Source organism: Caretta caretta, chromosome 14 (genome assembly GCF_965140235.1).
Source record: "Caretta caretta isolate rCarCar2 chromosome 14, rCarCar1.hap1, whole genome shotgun sequence".
NCBI lineage: Eukaryota > Metazoa > Chordata > Testudines > Cheloniidae > Caretta > Caretta caretta.
In genome coordinates, this window is record NC_134219.1 from 18035824 (window position 1) to 18059043 (window position 23220).

The 23220-nt window shown below is 39.1% G+C and overlaps 1 protein-coding gene across 16 annotated transcripts in view; it reads right to left on the reverse strand.

Annotated features, from left to right (window-relative positions):
- Window positions 1-23220, reverse strand: part of TNRC6C (trinucleotide repeat containing adaptor 6C) — a 584248-nt gene that overhangs the window by 70033 nt on the left and 490995 nt on the right. The window contains exon 1 of one of the 16 annotated variants that reach the window (XM_048817823.2): window positions 7399-7739. The exons of the other annotated variants lie outside the window; for them this stretch is intronic. Within the exon in view, the coding sequence (XP_048673780.2) occupies window positions 7399-7423 (25 nt within the window). The 5' untranslated portion in view covers window positions 7424-7739. Of the gene's footprint in view, window positions 1-7398; window positions 7740-23220 lie in introns of those variants that run through there. 16 annotated transcript variants of the gene reach the window in all.

Genomic DNA, 23220 nt, shown 5'->3' on the forward strand with positions numbered 1-23220 from the left:
CTAACAGCAATTATGCTTGAGTGGATTTAAAACAAAAACCAAAAAAAACACAACTATGCAGCCAGAGTGAAATAGTCTCATAACTGAAAATAGCCAAGAAAGGGTCTCTTTTTCTAAAATCAGTGTACTATATAGGCCCACGTTTGTGTTTTTACATTTGTATCGTTACTATCGTCACTAGTTTATTGAATCAGCATGTAAAAAAGGAAATAAAAGCAGTGGTGTATAACCTCTAATTTGCAGTGATAAAATGAAACATGCTGCTGATTGAAACACCATTCACCAGTCAGAATACAGAGCAGTCGTCACCAACGGTCAACTGGTTGATCCTAGAGGATCTCCCAGTCTATCGCGATCTCCAGTGATGTAGTGAGGCTGCCGCTAAGGCAGAGTCCCTGCCTGCCCTGGCCCCACGCCGCTCCCGTAAGTGGCAAACGCAGCCCCGCAGCGGTGAGGGGTCTTCCTCCACCCACTGCTCCTGCCTGCAAGCACCACCCCCACAGCTCCCATTGGCTAGGATTGCGGAGCTGTGGCCAATGGGAGCTGTGGGGGTGGTGCTTGCAGAGAGGGGCGGCACACGGAGCCATGTGCCCCCCTCCCCAGGGGCTGCGTTGGCCCCATAAGGGAGCCTGCCTTAGCAGCAGCCATGCTACACCACGGACCAGGAGCCACTGGAGATAAGTGCTGTCCGGCTGGAGGCTACACCCCAACCCCCAGCCCTGAACCCCCTCCCAGAGTCAGCACCCCGTACCCTCTCCTGCACCCCAATCCCCTGCCCCACCCCTGACGCCCTCCTGCACCCCAACACTCTGCTCCAGCCCGGAGCCTCTTCCTGCACCCAAACTCCCTCCCAGAGCATGCACCCCAATACCCTAACCCAGGCTCAGCCCAGAGCCCCCCTCCCCCACTGCAAACCCCTCAGCCCCAGCCCAGAGCCTGAACCCCAACCCCCTACCCCAGGCAAGTGAAAACTAGTGAGAATTGGGGAGAGTGAATGATGGAGAGATGGGGGGATGGAGGGGGGGGGCAGGGCTTTGGGGAAGGGGCGGGGTAGATCCTGGGTTTCCCTTAAATTCAAAAAGTGATCTTGGGCTTAAAAAGGTTGGAGACCACTGATATAGAGTCATTACAGAGTCAATGGAAAATGCCAAATGCTCTATCAGTAAATACCATTCTGCCTAGCAACCTTTTAATACATGCTTACACCTTATCAAGTATACACAGACCAAGAAAAGATTTACACAGTAGTTAAACCACAACTGCAATGATCATTTCCTTTTTAAATAAACCGTTGCCACTGATTCACTTCTATGCTCATAGTCAATTTAATGGTACTACATAACTCTTTCCATCACCTGTCACAAAAACAAAGAAAAATGCTGCTGTAGAATTTATTAGAGTTTGATTTAAGGCATTTTTTTATATTTTGACATGTGATGTTGACAATTTGTGTTTTAGCAGTTATAAAGCTTAAACTTTTTGAATCTTAACGTCTACAGTCATTAAAGTGTCTGACACCTCCCCGGTTTGACCAACTGATAATTTTCTGTGACAATTTAAATAGATAAGAATTCAATCAAAAAATGCTTAAAACCCATAATTTGGTGCAACTGTGAAAATTTAAATTGATAAAAATCTAAAAAAAGGCTTAAAAATAAACACTGGTATTATCCGTTGAAATTATAAAAATAAAAATCTAATTCTGCCAAGCACAAATATGAGCGAATAATGTACTGCAGTTGTGAAAAAGGCCAATATAATTCTGGGCTGTATTAACAGGAGTGTCATATGAAAGACACACGGGGCACCTGTTCTGCTCTACTTGCTAATGAAGCCTCATCTGGAATACCGTGTCCAGTTTTGGGTGCCATGCTTTAAGAAAGATGTGGGCAAATTGGAGAGACTCCAGAGGAAAGTAACAAAAATGATAAAAACATTATAAAACATGACCTATGAGGAAAAGTTAAAAAAACTCAGTATGTTCAGTCTTGACAAAAGACTGAGTGCGAACCTAATAATAGTCTTCATATATGTTAAAGGCTGTTATAGAGGACAGTTACTAATTGTTTTCCCATGTCCACTGAAGGTAAGACAGGTAGTGGTGGCTTAATCTGCAGCAAGGAAGATATAGTTAGAAAGTTTTTCCTAATGTCAAACCTAAAGGATAGTTAAGTACTGGAATAGGTTACCAAGGGAGGTTGTGTAATCCCCATCACAGGAGGTTTTTAAGAACAGATTAGACAAACACCTGTCAGGGATGGTCTAGGTATACTTAGTCCTGCCTCAGCAGGGAAAGGTGTGTGTGTTTGTGCGTGGGGGAAAACGGGAGGTAGAGTGGGAAAATGGACTAGATAACCTCTTCAGGTTCCTTCCACACATACATTTCTATGATTTTATGATTCTTTGTGATGGAGCTATTCCTAAAACAAGCTCTGGAGATTGCCTGGCACCTGGTTAATTGTGTCCCCAAACTCTCAGGCACCGTGAGACCCACATGACAACAGTAGGTTTATATACCGTTTTACCAAATTTTCTAATCTGAGCACAGGGGAGGGGAGGGAAAAAAAAGAATAAAAAGAATATCTTCGAACGGCACAATCTTGGGTTCTTTATGTAAAAGCCTGTTTGATATTATTCAGATATTGGTAATTGTTAAGAGCTCGTAATATCTGGATTACGAAACCTAGTTTGTCTTGGAAATATTTGCTAGGGAACTTTCAGGAAGGGCTGACAGCTTTGTTCAAATGTAAGCCACCTTGAACAGGAATTTGGGGTGTAAATATAGTACAATGTTATCCTCCAGAAAATATCATCATCTGGAAGTTTAGCCATCATGGTTTGGTTCTCATTGACTTTTCAATTATGTTATAGCCATTAAAAATGAAATCTTCAGTGGCAGGGAATTAAAAACACCACCACATTCTCACAAGTAGGTGGTGACTCACATATAGTTGTAAAGACTTTTATTAGTCCTTTCAATAATTTCTTTAACTTACAATGGTCAAAGACTGAGGCTGTCTGTAACTGAAGGATGGAACACTGATATAGCTGCCAGATGATCTTGCTACTTTCCTATTCCACTTCAAGGCCCAGCTCTTTCTTGTAGAAAGTTTGACTTTGCTAAGAGATTTGTTGAGCTTCCTGTGCACAATCCAAACAAAAGCTTAACAAGAAGCCACTTTCCATACAGACATGCAGAGAAATTTCAGATCCGAGTTTACAATGTAAACATAGTCTTACAACAAAAAAGACAAGAGTTGGTAGTTGGTCTGTATTTCTTCTAACTGGACTGAGAATCAGATCTGATGAACCCCAGGTTGGGACTACCAAAATCAGAATGGATATCTGTCCTTGTTAGTAGAAGTATTGGAATAAAGACATACAGGAATTCTAGAGTCTGGAGCAGGGGTGGCCAAACTGTGGCTCCGGAGCCACATGTGGCTCTTCAGAAGTTACTATGTGGCTCCTTGTATAGGCACTGACTCCGGGGCTGGAGCTACAGGTGCCAACTTTTCAGTATGCCAGGGGATGCTCATTGCTCACCCCCTGGCTCTGCCACAGGCCCTGCCCCCACTCCACCCCTTCCCGCCCCCACGCTGGCCTTGCCCTTGCTCCTCCCCCTGCCCCCCAGAGCCTCCTGCAAGCCACGAAACAGCTGATCGGGAGCTATAGGGAGGCGCTGATTGGCGGAGCTGCCAGTGGCTGGGAAGCGCTGGGAGTGGGGATGGGTGGGTGCGCTGATGACGTATTACTGTGGCTCTTTGGCAATGTACATTGGTAAATTCTGGCTCCTTCTCAGGCTCAGGTTGGCCATCCCTGGTCTGGAGAAAGCTTGTAAAGGATCACCAGATAGACCTCATCTCCTTGAATTTATCCAGAGTGCCATCTGCCTTTGAAATGTAGTAGTAAAGGATTTCAAAAAGTAGCTCTGTTACACTGGATCAGACCTTATGGGAAATGCCAGAATACTTTAGCTGTGAAGACTGATACAGAACACTCACTGAATGGATGCATAAAATGCAATCATTTGGATCACACACGCCAGACCAGTCCACCATCAGGGATACTTACATCACAACAGAGAGAAAGAGCCAAACTGATTAGAACAATGACAGAATGGACTAGATCTGCCTAATCTGCAAAACAAATGCAAAAGCTTTACTATGAATTCTATTAAACTTTTAAAATATAAAAAGACCAAAAATAATCTAGCTACATTACTGATGGCCACATAATAAAGAGGAGAGTGACAGTTTTGATCTCAATGCCACGTTAGTCAGTATTTTATTATTTTGTAAGTATTTATATTAGGATAGCTTCCAAAAGCCCCAAATCAGTACTGGGGCCCCCATTTTGCTGGGTACTGTACATATATAGAAAAGAGACAATCCCTGCACTAAAGGGTTTACAATCTAAAGATAAACAAAGGGTATAATTCTTCATAAGCATTGCCAAAGTTTGTTTTAAAAAATAAAACTGTTAGGACTCAAAAGTGAAAAGAACATTACAAAACTTAATATTGGAAAATCAATTACTATTTCATTTATATGCTTTCAGGATTCCATATTTACCCTGCAAACTGATGACAAACATTTAAAGCAAGGGGTACAGGAAATCAGACTGCTTTAGGAATCTGATGTCCAGGAGTCCTGAGCAGGAAACAGACTAGTTTGAGCATTAGTCTTAATAGGTCATTGAAGATGGAACAGATTTTTAAACATTGCTGTGTGTTTGTTAAGTCTAGATATGCATCCTGTTCACAGTATAGTTCACTTGAAAAGTAAAATTTAATATGTAGTCAATCAGAAAGGAAAAATTCAACGATAACACAATTACAGTGGAATTCTAGAATACTTTTGATCTGGTAAGTTCAAATGCTTTCCACACTTAGTCTCACCTCATCCTGTCAGTATTATACCCATTTCACAGATGAGAAAAAAACAAACTGTGGCACGTAGAGATTAACCTACACAAGGTCACACAGCAAGTGAGCTGTCAAGATGGGACTAAATCTTACAAATGACTCCTAGTACCCTAGAATGAAGGAAAATAAAATAGAGCCACAGAGCTTAAGGCCAGAAGGGCTAGTCTGACCTCCTATACATCACAGGCCAGCAATACCACCCAGCACTCACACACTAAATGCAACAATCAAAATGAGATCAAATAAAGGAAATGATCTTAAGGAGGCAAATAATTTTAGCTATATATTTCAGACAGATGTAATTTAACAACTACTATGTTGTACACTAAATTCATCCATCAATATTTCACCTTTGGGAACAATTTAAAATTGAGGTTGTCATTTCTTGGTGGCCATTTCCATTTTCCACAAAGCCACCTGCAAAATGGCACCATGTGCAGTTTCTGCTCAGAAACAACCCAGGACTGGAAGTAGCAGGAATTTTGCTCTTCAGGATTAATGGTTCATTAGGAAAGCTGAATGGAGAAAGCTGGAGGACAGCATACCTCCAACATGCATAGCTTTAAGTGGTGTCACCAATAATCACTAATAATTCAATCCCTCCCTTACAAAGAGTAGGAGACAGACAACATTTTTTAACATTAAGAACTGTGGTGAAATATACCTTTAAAACTTTGATTTAGTTACTAATTCAAAATAGAACCCAATTTTTTTTTGCTCCTACAGCTCATAATTAGCTTGAACAATTCAAATATTAGTTTTGAGTTTGGCAGCACCATCAAAAGTAAACCGATAACAAATATGAACTCTGAGAAGAGCAAGAAATGAAGAAAAGCTTCTTTTACCCGTAAACTCATATTAACAAACAGAATACCCATTCTATACATCATGCAGTCTACTCAAAAGTTATAACCCCTCCAGTGATACTCAGTGGTTTACATAAACTATTTCTTTTCAGCTTTGCATTCTATTCTAGAAAAAAAATAATGTACACTATCCATATCTCCCAAATTTCTATTTGTTCACTGCACACAGTTCAAACCAATTACACCTAACAAGTTTCAACCATAATGAAAGATTCAACTGATTTACAAAAACATATTGGCGGGGGGGGGGGGGGGGGGGGAGAGGGGAATTGGATGAAATGTCAGAGACTGGCACAGATTCTTGATAGTTGCACATTAACAGATTTAAAAAAGAAAAAAAATTGAAAAGCTCAAGTTCATTTATAAAACCTCTCTCCCCCTTAGCCCCCCCCCACCAAAAAACACCCCCCCAAACCTTTAAAGATAAAAATAAAACCTTCTCTCGTTACAAGAAAATCTTATTCTAGGTTTGAATTCTTTTTTCAGCCAACATAATAATTAATTGGTTCATTTTGCGAGCAATGACTAAAGCCAGTGACATCAATCCTGCTGAGGATTTTAAATCACAGCACTAATCAGATAAAGTTTATGTATCCTGATCAGGCAAGTCCAAAAAGGACAACTACTTCTCCCCCAAAATAAGAAGTAGCTCACTGTAGTGATTCAAATGGACATCTTAACAGAATTCTAAAAAGATTACAATAAATGTTAATAAAATAAATAGGACCTGCCAGAAAGGCATTTAAAAGCTTAGCTCAAATGTAGTCTAACTTTTATACAGCAAAAAATAGAGTCTCGGAACATTCATTTTAAAGAATAAGATGCAGCATAAAGTAGGAAAAACATCTCAATTCAAGTGCTACTAGTTGGATTGTCAGATATGTTTAACAACATTAGCAGATTTTGTCTAATTCCATCAATCCTTATGTTCTGGAGTCTAAGCAAATTTAAAAACTGTTGTATGTTTGAAGGTGCTCAAAAAGCCAATTTACAACTATTCTCAGATTTAAAGTCCCACGAGGAATTCTTGAAAGCATTGTGTCCAAAATTTCTTCCAAAGAACAGTGACTTTATAAATGCTAAAGCTGCCAAACTGTTCATGTTTTTCTAGAAGTGTGGGAAGATAGTTAAGAGATAAGACAACTGAATAGAACATTTTTTAAAAGACAAAAACAAAATTAAGTAACCAAGTGGAAAAGCCTGTTACTCTAGTTTAATTTTCTGCACCATGACATTAAAATGTAGCTGGTTTCCTCCGATGCAAGAGCCTTTAAAATGCATCAAGAAAAACACGCAGAATAAAGAGCATTCTTCATTATTAGTGGGTATTCCACTAAATGCTAACTCTCTAAAACAAAAACAGTAGTAAATAATGACAAATAATTCAATTTTCTGTTCAGTGCAGCATATCTTTAGCAAGCAGCTCTTTCTGCGAGGACGCCATTTTATCAAACCTGAAATGCAGCCAAAAGCTTAGGACGCTGTGCTGCTGCTCTGTCTCTGAAATGTTATGTAATAAATTGATTTAACAGAAGCAGATGCTATTTGCTCAGGGTTTTTTGTGGAGGCTTTTTTTGCTCTAAAAGGGGCTGATGGGTAATGAAATACCTGAGGAAAGGTGCCGCCCAACCATCCTAGGAGACGCTACATTGTGTGCAGAGCTGTCTCTATTCCTTCATCTATGTTCGCCTGGGCTCTCTGCTTCAATATGTCGGCTGTGTACAGTGTGAGCCTCATCCTGTAGAGCTGCCAAGAAAATCTCTCGGTGCAAGCGTGCGTCCAGACAACCTGCAAGCTCAGTCGGGCCTTACTTGCGCTGGCTTTGGAAAAGCCCTTTCCACACAGGGAGCTCCCCTCGGCCCCTGGCAATCTCCAGCCCCTTTAACTCTGGGTTAAGGAACCAACAGACTAGGATTTTTAATCTTTGATTATCTAATTGCAGCTGACACTAAACCGATCTTCCTTCCTCTTTAAATTCTTTCAACTGTCACTAAACATTTTCACTTCGGGACCTAGCTACAATTAGCACTGTAGCTGCTTTTCTTCTGTTTTTTGAAAGTCAGCCAAAAGAACAACCGCATATTGCTGATTGGCTGCATGCAAATACATTCCTGCCTCCTTTATGTCTTCCTCCTCCCCAATCCCTCTATGACAACAGCTCTAGACATTTGGCATACCAACAGTAGCTGTAATATTCAGGGCAAGTCCCATATGTAAATTGGCAAGCTGCCAAATTCTTAATTACTTTCCTACCTCTATCTAAAAAAAGATCTAAGCAACAAACATGAGAGCATATTAATCAAAGCCTCTGTTTATAAATGTATAGCACAGCAGTCCAAAACAATACATCAGACTGTGATGGTTCTTGCCTTGCTTGCTGTGCAGAAGAAGAAGAAATTCTTTAATAATTGCAGGCTGGAGACCACTAGTTATCTTGCAGACTTGTGAATGTATACAGTGTGAACAAAAATAAACATAATGATCTAACATTTTCAAGACCTAAACAGTATCATAAGTTATAGTAATACGTATGTACAGTATCTTATATAAATGCATAGGTACAAAAGCTTTAACAGGTGCATCTTCAACCCCCCATTCCAATATTTTTAACGCATTGCCTTTTCAACTACTTTGCTTCCTCACTTTCTTCCTCTCCCTCTCCTCTGTCTGAAATACACACTAATTTTATATTAAATTCAACTGTTTTAAGTCTGCAGATACAATTCTTGTCAGACTTTTATCTGAGCTGCCTTATCCATTAAATTAGATTGCACATTACTGATGCCTCTTTGAAGGCTTGGTTGCATTCTTAATATTGCTACCGCTCTAACATCTCAGTACAATCACCACTGTCAAATTAGTGGGTGAAGTTATTAGTTTCACTTACTAAACATTCTTGAAAGTGCTCAATTTTTTTTATTTGAAGACATTTACTCTCCATTTGTTTGTAATAACCTTAGAATCCTGAATAGGTACAACTTAAATCTAAGTAAGTTAGAAGCCTAAAAATAAAATTTCCCCTCTGACCATGCCTTTTTCAATTTGGAAAAAAACCCCACTATTTTGAATGGAACCATAACTGGCATGAATGTTGTGTCCATTTTACAGCACCTTTCATGTAAGAATATCTGTGTGAACTCAGTTATGTGAGTGCACTTTTGATTCGTTTTACTGCAGAACCAGCAAAGAATGTAGAACCCTGTTTGCATGAGTTCCACAAACATTGCGGCTTGGTTTTGTTTTTAAATATGGTAGATTGCAAAAAAAAAATATTTATAATAGAGTACTTTCTCTCCCTCAGATTAGGGCCACAGAGGTTAACCCTCAGCTGATAGTCAACAGGAATATGTTTACTGGACAGAGGTAAATGGGAAATCTGACGGTGGGAAGCTACAGAGAGATTAGGGCCTCTAAGGAGGCTTCAGGGGCAACATCCTGGTTAAAAGCACGGTTTCCATTCGATCTGCTGCTAGAATTTCTACCAGAGTGTTGTCCCTTGACCAAATTTGAGGGCTTAATTATACCAGCCTCTGGCTAGTAGGCGTTATACACTGGAAACTCTGTTTCCATCTAGTTCAGGGGTGGGCAAACTCCGGCCCGTCAGACATTTTTATCCAGACCTCGCACTCCCGCCAGGGAGTGGGGTCAGGGGCTTGCCCCTCTCCACCAGGCGCTCCCCAGACCCCAACTCAATTCCCTTGATGAACACCATCTTCTGGCATGCAGAGCTGCACTGCACAGGCACAACTTTGCCGTGCTGTTTACGGGATTTGAACCCCTCCCACAGGGCAGCCCCCTTCCCCCCCAAACACAGCAGCGCACCCAATCCCCTCCCAGTATCCTATGGCCCCACCCTTGAGAGCCTCGAAACCGCCCAGGGGCCGCACCTGTCCCAGCTAGGGCGCCTCCGCCCGTGGCTGTGCCTGGTACAGCTGCCTTGGTGTCACTGCCGGCAGGGCCACAAGGAGCCCCCAGTACTGACCCTGTAGAGCCCCCCCTCTGCGCCACACACCATGAGTCCCACCTCCCCCTACCTTGGTAGCATCCCTTATAGAGCTCCCCCATGCTACATCCCATAGAGTCCCTCTTCCCCACTGGGTATTCATGGCCCATCATACAATTTCCATACCCAGATGCGGCCCTCAGGCCAAAAAGTTTGCCCACCCAGGATCTAGTTGCAGGAGGAAAGCAGGAGCTTTCTCACTCTTCCTGTTCCTGAAGAACCTTGATGTAGTGATAGTAAAGGATCTCCAACTAATATACCCGCTCCCCCCACTCTGCTAGATACAGCAAGGTGGGGAGAGAAAGAAGACCAAGAGATCTCAGTTATTCAACATTTCACTCATCTCTGGTTTTGGATCATCCAGTGAATAACTCCAGTGCCTGGCAAAGGACATTAACTCAATAGATTTAGGTTATGGCTACACTATAGAGCTTACCGCAATGCAACTGCACCGATGCAGCTTTGCCGCTGCAGTGCTGCTGGTGCAGATGCTCCAAGCCAATAGGAGAGAGTTCTCCCATAGACGCAATTACTCCAGCCCCTGTGAGCGTCGGTAGCTATTTTGGTGGGAGAAGCTCTCCCGTCAACATAGCACTGTCCACACCGGCGCTTAGGTCGGTGTAACTTAAGTCACTCAGGGTGGTGGGTTTATTCACACCCCCGAGTGACATAGCTTATACTGACCTAGGCTATGTACACACTACAGCTTAACTTCTGCTAGGTGTCTGGTACATTTTTCCAGCCCTGCTGTCTGATGTCAAATGCCCTGTAAAAAACAGAGAAATTCTTTCCAAAAATTACTTTGCTGATGAGTTTTACAACTGCAGTAATTTTTAATTTAAAATGCTCATGGTTTTCTCTACATTGAGATTGTCACTTCTAATTGTCGTCAAAATGACCATATGTTGGAATTTTTAAAATATGGCATGAAAAAGTAAATCCTTCATCAGCGACACTCATGAAAAAAAAAAAAAACATCCAACCAATTCTGAATCTTTCTTGCTTAGGAGGTCATGTGTTACTATTTCTTGTTACATGAAATCCAAATCTTGTTTCTGTGATATCATCATCTCCAAAGTAAAAGAACATTAGGAACAGGAGGACTGAGACTTCAAGTGAGGAATGAGCAGCAGGAAAACATCAACTTCTAACCAAGACAGACTGATCGGCTATGCTAATGTATCTAGAAATCAAAAAAGCAGGAGAGAAATACAGAAAAATATATTTATGTGAACTGGCCTTAACACAGAATGTTTCTGAATGTCCACCAGAAGCCACCAACATGTCTAACACTTTCATTCTCTTCCTTAGATTTCCCTTTACAATGGGGTAAGATGAATTTTTCCTTACTTGTGACAATTCCTTTTTTAAATTGGGCTTTTCCAGGAGAAATTACCAATGCTTCTGGTGAGTTTTATTTATAAAGCACATGTACTTACACCATGTAAGTGTAATTATACCTGTTTTGCTCACTCTGTGGTTGTTTCCTCTAAACACAGCACTTGAGAAGTCTTACAATAGGGACATTATTTTGGAATCTGTACTACCGAGCTTGCACACACAGCAACTTTTAAAGTGTGTTCTGAAACCAACTGTACACTGATTTCCTATCGGAGCCTTCTCTCCAATGACTGTCTCCAACCCTACATAAGTAATGTCTTCATGTCCCAGATGTTTGGGAACATGTAACAGGGTGACAAGGCAGTAAGATGTTCAACTTAAGTTTGCATGACTTCACAAAGGTCTCTCTCATCACTAAGATAAGCCACTTGCATGCATATCTTCTGTAGAAGTGCAAATAGTGCTTAATTATTGCCATTTTTGCTCTGCCAGCAAGAGTCACCGTTGACTTAACAGGCAAGGCCTGTGTTTGAAGAGCTTAACAAAAGACGACTTTTAAATTTAAACTCTAATGGAAAAATAGTGTTTATCAAGCAGGGACTAATGATCTTATGCTGTCCGGTATGTATATGAGTCTTGTGCTCACCATGACAACAAGCCTGTCGGTCATCATCAAAATGCATGCTGTGTGCCATAGTTATCATTAACAGTCAACCTTTATCTATCATGATAAACAGCACAACTTGTAGATGGTGACATCATGTAGTTTGAAAACCTTTGCCTCCACATTTTAATAAAAAGGGGGCAATACCTATGTGCACAGAGAAATATGAGGTGACAACAAATGGCATTTTCATAGCATGCTCTTTCAAAGCTACTGCCAGAATGGCAACACGTTACGGGAATCTCTGCATGAAGGCAGCTAAAACCCCAGGTTACTATATTTGCTGCAAGCAGTTATCGGCAGATGCATGTTTCCTTTAAAGGAGTACATATCTATTTAATCTATTGTTTACTCTCAGTAAAAGCTGCAGATTTGGGACCCTGCTAGCTGATTTCTATAGTCACTGTACTACCAGATAATACAATGTTTCTAAGACTTTCTATTTTAAAACTATTACTTTTAAAATTGGCATACTTAGTCTAATACACCACTATTAACCATTAGTTGCAAATTAGCAAATATTTTCTGAACTAATTAATTGTTTAAAAAAATCTATTTGAACGTATTTTCATCTACAGACTGATTTTCAGCCTATATCAATTTAAAATAACACATTACAGTGATTTTGAAAGGCTTAGTTTCAGAAAGTAAATTTCTAGAAGTTGTTGACCTTTCTACTGAAAGATCTTTACAACAAAAACTCTATTTCTGTGCATTGTACAGTACCAAGCACACTATCCACATTAAAGAAATTAATAAGTAATAATAGTGACAGAATTACTTCCATTAGGAAATTCTATTTAGAAGTCCATTTTTCCGATAGCTGGCCATCATATCTGGTTTTCAGTACATATAGACAAGCTCTGGTGTCCGCTTAATCCACTGATACAGATTTGCTGTCATTTCTCCTAATGTTTTCCCTTCATTAGTTACACTTAAAACTTCTTTGGTTTTACTAACTCAAACAGACAAATATTTCGAAGTTCTAAAAATCATAATAATCCATGAACGCAAAGGAAGATTTCTAGCACGATCACTCTATCTTTTGGTGCAGGCAAATTCTATAGGAAGCACAATAAGCACAAAGGGTAAAATTTTCAAAAGCACCTAAGTCACTTATGCCAAAAGGCCTGAATGGGTACCACACTGGTGCTCCCACTCAAGATGCTTCACTGATTCTGTCCTTCCCCACATTAGAAAAAGAGTCAGAAGAAAAACCATCAACCCAATCTCATCTCAGGGGCTGTCAGCATTAACAGGTTGCCTAACCAGTCCTGCTGGCTCCTCGCCTTCTCATTGACTCTGTTTTCCTCCTTATATCATTTACCCAATTTCTTCTTGCACTAATGAGCTAACCAGCTCAAGTAATTAGTAGCCTTGGATTAATATACCTATTCCGCTAATGTATGCATTTGGGCTATAGTCATTCAACTTATGAAATAAACCAGTGATACTCAGACTGAGGCTTGGGAGCCACAAGTGACTCTTTGCAGTGTCTCCTGCAGCTTTTTGAAGCACACACTATTAAAACACTGTGTGACTGAATTATTAACCAATCTAAGTTTTTAGCCAATCAGGATGCTTTTATTATGTTATTAACCAACTGTAGTTGATAAAATTATACCTGGTCAGTCATTTTGCTGAGATATATATAGGTAGAAGAAAGCAACACAACAAAAACCCAAGCACAATCTTAAAGTACAGCAGAACCTCAGCGTTATGAACACCATGGGAATGGAAGTTGTTCGTAACTCTGAACAAAGCATTATGGTTGTTCTTTCAAAAGTTTACAACTGAACATTAACTTAATACAGCTTTGAAACTTTACTATGCAGAAGAAAAATGATGCTTTTAGTCATCTTAATTTAAATGAAACAAGCACAAAAAGTTTCTTTACCTTGTCAAATCTTTTTTTTTAAACTTCGTCTTCATTTTTTAGTAGTTTACGTTTAACACAGAACTGTACTGTATGTGCTTCCCCTCCCCCGATGTGTTTAGGTCCTATGATTGTGTCCCTTGAATAGAAATGCCCCCCAACCTAAAGCAAATACTCACCAGCAACTACACACCACACAACAAAAACACTAACCAAGGAACCAATCCCTGCAACAAACCCCATTGCCAACTCTGTCCGCATATCTATTCAAGGGACACCATCATAGGACCTAACCACATCAGCCACACCATTAGGGGCTCGTTTACCTGCATATCTACCAATGGGATATATGGCATCATGTGCCAGTAATGCCCCACTGCAACGTACATTGGCCAAACCGGACAGTCTCTACACAAAAGAATAAATGGACACAAACCAGACATCAAGAATTGTAACATTCAAAAACCAGTAGGAGAGCACTTCAATCTCCCCGGACACTCAACAACAGACTTAAAAGTGGCAATTTTTCAACAAAGAAATTTCAAAAACAGACGTCAATGAGAAACCGCAGAACTGGAATTAATTTGCAAACTGGACACCATCAAATTAGGCCTGAATAAAGACTGAGAGTTGATGGGTCACTATGAAAAGTAATTTTCCCTCTGCTGATACTCACACCTTCTTGTCAACTGTTGGGAATGGGCGGCATCCACCTTAATTGAATTGGCTTTGTCAGCACTGACCCCCCACTTGGTAAGGCAACTCCCATCTTTTCATGTGCTGTAATATATACTGCTTACTGTATTTTTTACTCCATGCATCTGATGAAGTGGGTTTCAGCCCACGAAAGCTTATGTCCAAATAAATTTGTTAGTCTCTAAGGTGCCACAAGGATTCCTCGTTGTTTTTGCTGGTATCAGTTGGTTAATGAAAACTGAACTTTACTTTTTTTTTCTTTTTATACTGACTGCATAGTATCATACTTGGTCCCACTAATATGACAACTTTATTACTTAACCATATTATGGATGACATGTGTGCACTGATTCAATACACACAACTGTTAAGCTTTAGTGGCTGTAGCAGTATAATAAACATCACACACAAAACTGCATTAATAAAATGATATTCTATTTAAAGTGTAATTCAGATGTAAGCAGCATGTGTACACTTATCTTTTCATCTAAACCTTATGTTGTCAAATTTATAGAAAATGCCTATTATTTTATAATCCAGCTATCCTATTACATTGCATGGTAGTGACATTATGACCTACATATATCCAAAGAGGAATGGCTAATTAGTGACATGAAAACTGATTTTGCTAGATGTTCTATTCCATCTTCAAAAAAAGAAATCAGATATTTGCTATAAAAAGGTTTAATCTTTACATAACTAATAAGATATTGCAGATCCCTGAGTTAGCTAAACAACAGTAGAATGAGAGTTCCTTTTATTTCAGAATCAATCGTGATTATATAATACTGCACGTCTTAAAGTTATTTCATAACACACTTAAAAAAAACCCAGAAAATTAAAGACTACTCCACTATGCTTAAAGTCCTTCTTAGGGTCTCGATCTATAATCCGGATATCTGCTCTTTCTGGCAGCCAACACGTAAACATTAATCTGATTCCTGTGTGAAATCCATTCTGGATAATTTTTGTTAGTTATCAACCAGCTAGTATCAAATCAAATGCCAACTTACACCCATTACAAACAACTTTTGTCACTTCATTTCAGTTTTCTAACTATTTTTACTACTGCCATTCAATATAATCATTAAAACTCACAGGCAATTATAAATCTGAAAACCTGGATTGTTCCTCCTACCCCATTAATTTTGTGTATTGACTTTTTTTTTTTTAAACAAAAGCACTTAGATAAAATAAAGAACATGCAAGGTGAACTTTTGTAATAGACAATTTACTAAATTTGTTTTAGCACCAGGAAGACTGCAGGTAACATCCTGCTCCTGCAAGCATTTTATTTAAATACACTTTGATGCAAGTTGCAAAATAATCCTAAATAAAGTAAGTTGCGGCAAAGCCAAATTGAATCAGATATATGTTTAATAATCACACTCTGAATAACATAACAAAAATATTATTTATCTTAAGTACAAACAGGTTTACTTTGGTGTGACTATAGGACAGGGAGACTACTACTTCTGACAGTTCAGTTTCCTCCACAACACATTAGAGCAATATTTGAAAAAGAAAAACTTGTTTCACACTAACAATACTACTTCTTGTCAGCCTTTTCAAAATGTTCATCTAATGCTAGTAAGCATGTTTGGCTCTCCAGTTACATATTTAAATTTCACCAGCATCAGCACATACAGTTTCTGTCTAAGGGCTACTGCCATCAACTAAGTTCTCTTCCAGTCATTTTAACCATTTGATGTGTAACCAACAAATAAAGGACTAGTTTTATTTTGTTATAAGCTTTAGTTTTATAAATCAATTATCTCCAAAGACAAGGTCTAATACAGGACACATGATTGTAATTCTACCTTATTACTCTGATAAACCTTACCTTTAAACACTACAGGTTTATGTAGAGTTGACTTTCCTAAGAATTAATAAAATAGGAATATGTTAAAATAAAAAATTGTAAGATGTAAGGCTGTAGCTATATGGAACTTGCAAATTAGTTTATTCATAGGAGTGACTTCAGTTTGGTGGTATAACTATGTTCAGTAGTTAAAAACCGCAATAATTCTTTCCCTTCCATTGTTAAACAAAAAACATATTTGTCCAATAAACAGGAATAAGGACTATTTTAACTAACTATTGAGAACATTAGGGAATAGCTTTTTTTGTATGTTCCATACAAACAGAAGATATTATTCTTGCAAGTTTTAAAACAGTCCACATAAGAGACTTAAAAACAAGGCCAGAAATACTTTTTGAAAAGGAACTCAAATTTGAAAAATCATCATTTAGTAATCACTTCCAACTCCTGCTCTGAACCCCTAAGCCACAAAGAAAAAATATACAGTATCTGAAAACAAGCCGAAGTAGACAGTGGCATTGCTATGAGTTAATAACTACTGAAAGCCATGAGCTAAGTTCCATTCTAAATCCAGAATGTTTCCCTATTTGTTTTGCTGTTGATTTTGATTAGTGCTTTACCTCTAGTTTCACTGATTTGCATTCTATTTTTATTTTATCAACCGCTTCTGTTTTACAAAAAAAGGAATTAGTGGTGACTGTCCACATGTTAAAAAACCTAAAGTAAATTAAAATGGTTTGTTTTGGTGAAATGCAATAAAGTTGGGATTTCTGAGCTCTCATTTTTTACCAAGCCTGTGAATACTCAGCTGGCTGTGCCTATTTGTTAAAGAGACACCATCAACTTGAAATATAGTCTGTTAAAAATTAGTTAAAAGTAGTTTCAGATACCACAACTGTCTGAGTACTCCTACCATTCTTGAAGGTTTATAACTACATTTTCCTCTTTTAAAATGCTTCTTCCACCTGAGTGAAACATCACCCATAAAACAAATGGGGAAAGTGACTGCAGTGGAATGGGAAAATTGTCAAATTTTTTAAACTTTTTCCTTGACTAAGCAGCAGCTCAGGATACCTTTAGAATAATTTTGCTTTCATACAGTAACTGATTTTTCCTCCGAACAAAATAGAGATATGTGAAGATATTTCCTAAGAGCAGCTACAGAATTTAGGATCCAAACAGCCAGTCTTCAGGAAAATAATTGTTTTTCCAATTAAAAAAATTAACTGAACGCCTTACATGTAAAAAGCACCTGTTAGACAGTCCTCCAAGAAATGAGGTTAAACATGGACCTCTATAATTCTCAGGAGGCTGAAATCAAGATAACTTTATCAGTATACATTAGAAAGTATGTTTGCTATCCTTGTAGACATCTTGCCTTTATAAGCCAATACACTAAACTATGAGGATATGCCACCCCCAGGAATTCTAAATTAAAATATGACAACAAAAGAGAAGCTAAGTAATATGTGATGAAATAAGTATCCTGAGATGTGAATACAGCTCATTTAGTTTTTCCTGTGATATTACTACATAAAACAAAATTTTATACACTACACAAACAAAAAACATAATTAAACCCAAATAGGAAATATGTGGTCTATATAATAGCATTCACAAATTCCTATTTGTTCACAACACTTATTTCAAACTAAACAGAATACACTACAAACATTATTTAACAAAACTGCAGCCAATGAGCTTTTAAAACCCAAAATAAAAGCTGTATTTTCTCCAGAACCACAGAGATTGAAAGAAAAAAGGTCAGTACTGATGCTGGCATCAACCCATGGGGCTGGAAAATAATGAGATTCTGCCACTGTTGTCAAACCCTCACTTTTCAGAGCACAAGAGATGCACTTTTAAATCTGCTTGTAAATGATCTGGTTTTTCACATCATATTGACTACTGCATGTATTTCTTGTTTTCATTTCTTTTTATACGTTCCTGATCAGTTGCAAGACGACCTTCTGCTTTCCAATACAAAAAACCATAACGCTCAGAAGCTTCATCATAATTCCTGCAGGACCATGACCATTTCTGAGAGTTAATGCATGCAGTTTCATAATGCTAAATTACAGAAAAATAATCTTTAAGAAAAACTAATACTGATTGTATCATTTAAACCTGGCACATCTAATCAAACATGCTTTGGCTATCTGGACACAGCTATACCAACTTTGTTACTTATAACAAAACAAAGGACATACTGACAGGTTTCAGAGTAACAACCGTGTTAGTCTGTATTCGCAAAAAGAAAAGGAGTACTTGTGGCACCTTAGAGCCTAACCAATTCATTTGAGCATAAGCTTTCGTGAGCTACAGCTCACTTCATCGGATGAGACATATTATTTGCTATTCTTGTTCTCTAAGAATAGTTGCCGGCTGTAGTCTTCATTCTTCTGGATCATGAGGTACTAGAAGTACTCTAGAAATGTTCCACCTCAATAAAGGAAGACGCTACTGGCGACATACTGGGGTTGATTGGAGGAGGAGAAAAAAGGTACAAACCAATTTCCATCATCATTATTTGCGGGGGAGATAAGGAATAGCAACTGGAACTAGAACAAGCTATATACACACACATAGCTTTCTTTAACTACAATCTTGAAAAGAAGCCCAAAAGAGCAATTCTGTATGTCATGAGTTTTAGGACTGTTTTTGTTATTTGACTCCAGTATAAGGATTTGGACAGTGATACTTATGTACAAAATGCTTTTATTTTTAAAGAAATCTAGTAGTGTCAAATACAATGTTCTTATGAAATTGAGTTTAAAATACTTAACATTAAATGTATACAGCAGAACCTCAGATTTATGAACTGACCGGTCAACCACACACTTCATCTGGAACCAGAAGCATGCAATCAGGCAGCAGCAGAGGGTGTCTTTTTTTTTTTTTTTTTGGTGGGGGGGGGGAAAGAGGGAGCAAATACAGTACAAACACTCCCCGCGTTACGCAAGACCTGACTTACACAAATTTGCACTTATAGAAAAAGTTAAACTAGAAATAGGAGTAGGGGTTTTGGGGTTTTTTTGGCGTAACGTTTGAGTATACGTTTCCAACTAACGCAAAATTCGAGTTACGCAAGGCTTTCCAGAAGGTAACGATTGCATAAGTCGGGGAGCATCTGTACTGTGTTAAACGTAAACTATTAAAAAAATAAAGGCAAAGTTTAAAAAAATATTTGAGATGGTAAGGAAACTGTTTCTGTGCTTGTTTCATTTAAATTAAAATGGTAAAAGCAGCATTTTTTTCTGCATAGTAAAGTTTCAAAGCTGTATTAAATCAATGTTCATTTGTAAACTTTTGAAAGAACCATAATGTTTTGTTCAAAGTTACAAAGGTTTCAGAGTTATGAACAACCTCCATTCCCGAGGTGTTCGTAACTCTGAGGTTCTACCGTAGTTAGGTCAAAGAATAAGATTTTTACATTACTTACATCTGTACATCAACATTCCTAACCGATTTGAAACATTTTTTTCTTACTTCTTAAGTATTACCCATCCAGATCATGATTACAGAATACTTTAAAAGCCAACAACAAAATTATACCCGCTTCATTGATACGTAGTAATGATATATTTACTGGCATTAATCCTTACATTCCTTATATTTACAGAACATCCTTTTTAACGCCTTGGCATCAGGATGAACATTATGAGGAGTATTTTGAATAGGTCAATGATAGGATTGAGTGGATAAGGAAGACTAATTATAAGAGGATATTACAGGAAGAAAAGAGGCAATAGTGAGTACTTGATGACCAGATGTACTTGCCTTTAATTGCTCCTCTGCGGCTGGAAGGGTTATATGGAGGCCCATGGAGGATACTGGCTGCACATGTTTGAAGTTAACTACGCAGGAACAGACTCTTAAGATAGTTTGGGCTAGAAGTGAGACACTGGCCAACAGTGACCCTCCTGTCCTTTAATTCAGGCTAATGGTTAAAATAAAGACAATATTATTCATCATGACAGGTTTCAGAGTGGTAGCCGTGTTAGTCTGTATCAGCAGAAAGAACGAGGAGTACTTGTAGAACCTTAGAGACTAACAAATTTATTTGAGCATAAGCTTTCGTGGGCTAAAGCCCACTTCATCAGATGCATGCAGTGGAAAATACAGTAGGAAGATGTGCCCACGAAAGCTTATCCTCACATAAATTTGTCAGTCTCTAAGGTGCCACAAGTACTCCTCGTTCTTTCTATTATTCATCATGTGAGTACAGAAACAGCACCTGATCTGTCATAGCATAATGGAGACTTGGTCAGACGACACTAAGTCCAATATTGACCCAATCAACTCGTTAGGCACCCAGCTCATCATGCAGTGAGAGAGAATCAAGCAGGTGGAGGTGTCTTATTATTTACATGTAACCTTAGCTGAAGGATATCTTCTTAAAATAATTGTTGTTAGTTGGTTCAAGATTGCTTGGACACTATGACATCTGTGTGACTATCTGAAGTGGTTTCTGGTTTAGTATTGCACTGGGCTCCTGAATATATAAGGATACATCAGGATTACCATGAATTTCTGTTAAATATCCAGCCACATTGGTTGAGAAATGACCATACTTGAGAGAAGGGTGGCTTGACCAGTGGTTGTGACTTGACAATGACTAACTGACCCTCATGGTGGAGTGAATCAAAAGGCCGCATTTTCCAAGAGCATCTGCAGATCTGGCCATTATCTTGGTAAAGACTCAACGTGCTGAGTTCAGATGTGACAGCAGTGTTTTGTTTGGAAAATGTTGTTACAGGACTGCACAGAATAGGAACCATGGCTGAGAGTTTAAGATCAGGATCTAGAGGTAAACTTCTGTAGACCTAATGAAAAGAGAATTGCTTTGAGTTGACTGTTCAGGCTCTATTTGAAAACTCCATACCCAAAGGAATGAATTTAACTTATTCAAACCCTGCACTGGCTTGATCGAAGAAGACAGAGTAAAACTGCTGAAAGGTTTGTAACCTCTTCTTCTTCTTCTTCTTCGAGTAATGTCCTTATGGGTGCTCTACTTTATGTGACTACCGAGCAGTACTCACAGCTGGACTTCAGACTGCAGACAACACAGCATTTCCAACAGCAGCATCTAATCTAGAAGACTGGACCACTGTGTAATGATTAGAGAAGATATGTATGAAAGACCAAGTGGTTGCCTAAATGTCCAAAAGAGGAACATTCTTGAGTAATGCCACAGAAGCAGATAAGGATCTTGTAGAATGGACCAACTCTCTACAAGAAGATTGTATATTTGAAGATTTAAAACAGAATATGATACAGTCATAGATCCATCTGGAAAGTCTATGGGTGGAAAATCGTCAAACCTTTGGCTCTATCTGCGATAGAAAATCAACCAGACTGTTAGTGTCTAAATTCCTTAGATTTGTCCAAATAAAAAGCTAGCACCCTCCTAACATCTCAAGTGTGTAAAACCACTTCTTCTCTGGGGAAAAACAGAAGGTAGATATCTGTGGTTCACATCAACCAGCTTGACACCTTGGGTAAAAATTTTGGGCATGGGAGTAACGTGACTTCGTTCTTACAAAATACTGTAAATGAAAGATCTGCCATTAGAACTCCTATTTCACCAATCCTCTGAACAGAGATGATATCCACCAAAAAGGCTATCTTCTGAAATAAATCAAAGGGGGAAGATGTAGTCCTTGCCTCAAAAGGAGGTCCCAATCAGACATCTAAGAACTAATTTCAAGTCCCAAATAGGGGTGGGTTCCTTAAGTTGGGGAAAGAGGTTTCTTAGTCCTCTCAGAAATATTACATTTGTAAGATGGGTGAAGACTGAGAATCCTTCAACCGCTGAATGAAAAGCTGTTACAGCAGCCAAATGGACCCTGACAGAGCTTACAGATAAACCTGTGTTCTTCAGTTCTAGAGGTAATCCAGGACGATCAAGAGGGAAGAGTGGGCAGGAGGAAGCTTTGAGATGAGATCTGCTAAGGTCACGAATTGTTGTGGAGAAGATAAGCCCTAGCCTAGGCTCCCATGAACTCTATTCTTTGTATTGGGCTCAAAGCTGACTTTTTAATGTTGAGCTGCAACTCTAGTTTGCAGAACATGGATCTTGTAGTCTGTATAGTGTCAAAGACCTCGTTGTAAAAACGGCCCTTGATCCGCTAGTTGTCCAGGTATGAAAAAACAATTATCCCCAGATGCTGGAGGTAAGCTGCTACCACTGCCAGCACCACTGAGAACACTCATGGGGCAGATGAGAGTCCGAAAGGGTGCACTTGACACTGAAAAGTGTAGGAACCTTTTGTAGACTGGGTGAACTGCAATATGGAAATACGCATCATGCAGGCTGAGGACCAAAAACCAACCCCTTGGTTCTAATAATGGGATTATAGCTGCAAGAAACACCATCCTGAAGTTCTGCGACCCGACAGAGCTGTTTAAGAAGCTCAGATCTAAATTCGGTCTCCACCCTCCATTCTTTTTTGGAACTAGGAAGTACTTGGGAGTAAAATCCCTTCCCTCTGTGCTGAATACGGAATGGCTTTACAGCACCCATTTGCAGAAGTGAGTCAACTTTTTGTTTAAAAAGAGGTGCTTATAGGAGGTGTTCCAGAAAAAGTATGGGGAAGGTGGGTGAGTAAATGGCAGGAAGGTAAATGGATAACGTATCCCAATCTTATAGTCTCCAGCACCCATCTCTCTGATGTGATTCGCTCCCATGAAGAAAGAAATGGGGAAAAGACTGTTACCAAAGGGTGGGAGATGGGTAACAGGTCATATAGGCAGAGCGGGTTTGCGGGATAGTTTCAGACCCTCATCCAGACAACTGAAATTGACATTTAGATGATGATGGTTCTGCAGTGGGCATACACGGAGCAGATGGACTCCCCCTCTGGAATCTTGACCTTTTCCTGGGTGGCCCATAAGGTCTCTGAAGTCCTGAAAATGAGACTGGGTAGGATGTTTGAGCTGACTGGGATCTACTAAACCTCTGTTTGTTTTTAAGTGTGTAGAGATCTAATTGTGGATCTTGAATCTTTAAGGGTACAAAGTGAATC